The sequence below is a fragment of the Kryptolebias marmoratus genome, unplaced genomic scaffold (genome assembly GCF_001649575.2).
Source record: "Kryptolebias marmoratus isolate JLee-2015 unplaced genomic scaffold, ASM164957v2 Scaffold72, whole genome shotgun sequence".
Taxonomy (NCBI): domain Eukaryota; kingdom Metazoa; phylum Chordata; class Actinopteri; order Cyprinodontiformes; family Rivulidae; genus Kryptolebias; species Kryptolebias marmoratus.
In genome coordinates, this window is record NW_023665806.1 from 4,289 (window position 1) to 8,689 (window position 4,401).

At 50.3% G+C, this 4,401-nt stretch overlaps 1 protein-coding gene across 1 annotated transcript; it reads left to right on the top strand.

Moving 5' to 3' along the window:
- Positions 1-2,729: 2,729 nt before the first annotated feature.
- LOC112450146 (alpha-1B adrenergic receptor-like) lies at positions 2,730-4,395 on the top strand (the record flags this gene model as incomplete). The annotated part of the gene is made up of 2 exons (XM_025003517.2): positions 2,730-3,225; positions 4,150-4,395. Coding segments are annotated over exons 1-2 (534 nt in total), but the record flags the coding sequence as incomplete, so codon positions are not given.
- Between the last annotated feature and the right edge of the window lie 6 nt (positions 4,396-4,401).

The window sequence follows — 4,401 nt, forward strand, 5'->3', positions numbered from 1 at the left end:
TTCAGCAGGTTTCAGCAGGTTTCAGCAGGTTTCAGTGGTTGTTCAGCAGGTTTCAGCAGTTGTTCAGCAGGTTTCAGCAGGTTTCAGCAGGTTTCAGTGGTTGTTCAGAAGGTTTCAGCAGGTTTCAGCAGTTGTTCAGCAGGTTTCAGCAGGTTTCAGCAGGTTTCAGCAGTTGTTCAGCAGGTTTCAGCAGTTGTTCAGCAGGTTTCAGCAGTTGTTCAGCAACCAAGAACCACACGGAGAACCTGAGGAAAGATCCGTCCTGAAGACCTGGAGAGGGACTGAGTCCGTCCTGAGGAGGATGGAGGAAGACAAGATCTCCAAATAACAGAAAAAGGAGAAAATATCAGCAAATAAGAAGCACAAAACCCACAGATCCTGTCTTCAGATTTGTTCTGGAAACCTCTCAGGGAGCCATCTTTAAATTGAGCACCTTGTAGATGTTGTGTTTTGGGTTCTTTGGTCCAGATGTTCCCTGACAGCTGGAAGAACTCCTCCTGTCTCTGCAGGAATAAAAACCTCGGATTGTCTCGAGGGAGGGAAGCAGACCTGGGTGACGTATCCAGCCTCTTTTAGACTCGTTACTCGGAGCCTTCCTCGTCCTCTTCATCAGTCTGTCAGCAGCAGATTTAAGGCATCTGATGTCGCCATGTCACCTCGCTCTGACTCCGCCCCTCTCCCGGTCAGGAGACCCTCTCATGAGTAAAACCGCCCTGTTCTCCAGGTGGAGCTTAGAAGGTGCTAAACTAACTGATGAAGATGCTGGAACTCTTCCTCTCAGATTTAGGGCGTTCCATTGGTTGCAGGCCTTTGACCCCCACCCACCCCCCGTCCTGCTGATCCTCGCTCTGATTGGCTGCACCTCAGCGTTAGGTTATTATTGTGCACCAACAACATGGCGCACATTTCTGACGGATCTGAAAATAGATGTCCCGTTCCGGCACCTGCCCGAGACTCAGACAGAGGAAGGACAGATTTGATCCAGAACGGTGTCAGACGCATTAAATCCTTTCTGTCTTTAAGGGCGGGAACCGTCACCATCAGCGCTGCCAGGAAATTTATGAGCCTCGGTTAATGGAATGAAATGAAGTTTGTGTCAACATGTGGAAGAATCACTCCGTCTCAGTCTCATCCTAAAGGCTAGGAGACGGTTAGTGACATCATGAGTCAGTCCCCTGTCAGAGCACCTGTCTCTGTCCACAGAGTGTCCCTGATCCTGGACATGCAGGTGAACCCCTCAGCTTTTTTTCTTCTTTGCTCCTCTGCTGCTCCTGCAGATTACAGGAGAGAAGAGTTTTACGCCTCTTTTCTTTTTGTCTCTGTTTTTATTCTGGAAATCTGGGAAATAACTCAACTCTTGGTTCATTCAGTCATGTTCAGATGATATTTTAAAAAATGTTTGTCTTATCTTCTAATTTGTTACGCAGTTAGTTGTGTCTCCTCAGAGCGCTGAAGGAACATCTGAGAGTTTAACTTGGGAATAAAAACAATACTTGAGTATTTAACAGCTTTAACTTCAGCTTCACGAGTTAAAAGAGAATAAAATACTTTTTACTATAAACTCAATGTCTTTTTCTTCCAGATGTTTATTATTTTAATGCTCTGGTTTTATTAAATACAAAAGTTTCCTTTTCATCGACATTTAATTATTTATTCTATCAAAAAACCAGAAGACTTCTGGACCAGAACCAGAACCAGAGCAGAAGACAGATGTTTACCCAGAATGCACTGCAGCTGTCAGCACGGTGGTGGAGGGCTGATGGTTTGGGCTCCTCTGCAGACCAGAGGACAGATGTTTACCCAGAATGCACTGCAGCTGTCAGCACGGTGGTGGAGGGCTGATGGTTTGGGCTGATTCTGGAGTCAGATGTGAGGCTGAATGATCCCAAACACAGCAGAACGGTCCAGAACCAGAACCAGAACCTCAGAGAGCTGAGCAGAAACCAACGCTGGAAAGAAGAGTGGGCCACAACTCCTCCACAACCAAGAACCCACTGAGAGTTCTGCTGGAGGAGGTTCTGCTGGGTCAGGAGCAGGAACCAGGTTCTGACCCAACAGCATGTAATGCAGGAAGTACTACATGAAGTACTGCAGGAAGTACTGCAGGAAGTACTACATGAAGTACTGCAGGAAGTACTGCATGAAGTACTGCATGAAGTACTACATGAAGTACTGCATGAAGTACTGCAGGAAGTACTGCATGAAGTACTACATGAAGTACTGCATGAAGTACTGCATGAAGTACTACATGATGTAGTCGGCCATAATCTGCAGGTGTATTTGTCTCATTTTAAAACTGAAACACTGATCTTTAATTAAACAGCAGAATCTAGATCTTGTGCGTGTGTGTGCGTGCGCGTGCGCGCATGCGTGTGTTTACATAATTTCAATCTACTGAAATTTTCCAGCTGATCTGGGTGCAGATAAGACTTCATCGGGGTCTATCTGTGATGTTTTATCTCTTTTCTTCTCTCGGAACTTTCCCACATTAAACACTTGGACCATAAAAGGACAAACCTCCGAGTTTAACCCGAGGAGGAGCTCTGCTGCCGGGCGTCAGCCCGAGCGGGGCCGAGCGGAGCAGAGCCGATCAGACCCGAGCGGAGCAGACCCCAGCAGACCCGAGTAGAGCCGAGCGGAGCCGAGCGGAGCCGAGCGGAGCCGAGCGGAGCCGAGCGGAGCCGAGCCTCCACCTGCCGCCGCACAGCGCGCCTCCGCTCCGCTCAGTGGACTCAGCAGCAGCAGCTCCGTGTTTCTGCTCTGCTGACAAGTTTTTATGGAAAACTAAATGTTTGGTTTCCGGTTTTACCTGGCGGCTGAGTTTTAAACCAAGAAGCTCTGAGGAGGAGAAACCAAGTTTATTATTTAAACCTGGTTTATTTCCTGTCAGAACCGGGTCAGCCTCCACAGATTACCTGCCAGCGAGCGAGCAGCGCGATGACTCTGTGGACTAACGGCTCTCTGCTGGACCCGGACCCGAACCCGGACCCGGACCCCTCCAACCGGACCGAGCAGGACCACTCTCTGGACCTGAGCCGTGCGGTGCCGGTCGGTGTGGTTCTGGCCTCCTTCATCTCGTTCGCCATCGTGGGAAACATCCTGGTGATCCTGGCGGTGGTGTGTAACCGACACCTGCGGACCCCCACCAACTACTTCATCACCAACCTGGCCATGGCCGACCTGCTGCTGGGGACCACCGTGCTGCCCGTGTCCGCCACGCTGGAGGTCAGTGCGGGTCCGAGCCCGAACCGGTCCCTTATCCAGAACCGGTCCCTGATCCCTCAGATTCACTCAGTCACAGCTGGTTAACGGGTGATCCTTCACTCGGTCACAGCTGGTTAACGGGTGATCCTTCACTCTGTCACCGCTGGTTAACGGGTGATCCTTCACTCGGTCACAGCTGGTTAACGGGTGATCCTTCACTCGGTCACAGCTGGTTAACGGGTGATCCTTCACTCTGTTACCGCTGGTTAACGGGTGATCCTTCACTCGGTCACAGCTGGTTAACGGGTGATCCTTCCAGCAGCAGTATTAGTCAGACCTTCTTGATGAACCTGGGGCCCTCAGACTTTGAGTCAGGGATGACTTGATACAGACTCTGAGAACCTGAGTCTCCATCAGGACCAGAGCTCTGACTGAACCCTCCCCCTCCACCTCCACCCTGCAGACATCGATGGTGTTCGGGTTTCAGTGTGAGGTAACCAGTCCTGTTTGGAGCTCTAAATCCATACCCTGAAAAATAGCCTACCATTTGTTGAAGGAATGCTTATCACCCGCCAGGTTTAGCCTGAGATCATCTCATGAGTTTTAGCTGTTCGGGTCAAACTATGAAGAGATTTTACACAAACCTTTGAGATGTTTGTTGAGGACGACTGTCAGCTACTGCCACACAACCTTTAGATACTTTTAGCTTGCCTTATGCTACCTTAGCTTTTAGCTTCTGTCTCTACTGCGTGTGATCCTTTTAGCTTTCAGCTAGCGTTCTGCTCCTCTGATCTTTTAGTTCCTCCAGCAGATTTCAGCCTCTGTGTTTTAGCAGGAAGTGGTCATTCCTCAGGTTCTAGTGTTCAAATCGACCTGAAGGCGTGAGAAACACGATTCAGTAAAACTGACGTCTGTGAGCTGGATTCTGGTTCTGGCTGTCTGCAGGTTTTGGATTACTGGGTGTTCGGTCGGATCTTCTGCGACATCTGGGCGGCGGTGGACGTCCTGTGCTGCACGGCGTCCATCATGTCTCTGTGCGTCATCTCCATCGATCGCTACATCGGCGTCCGCTACCCGCTGCAGTACCCCGTGATCGTGACCAGGAGACGGGCGCTGCTCGCCATGCTGGGCGTCTGGATCCTGTCAGTGGTCATCTCCATCGGCCCGCTGCTGGGCTGGAAGGAGGCGCCGTCACAG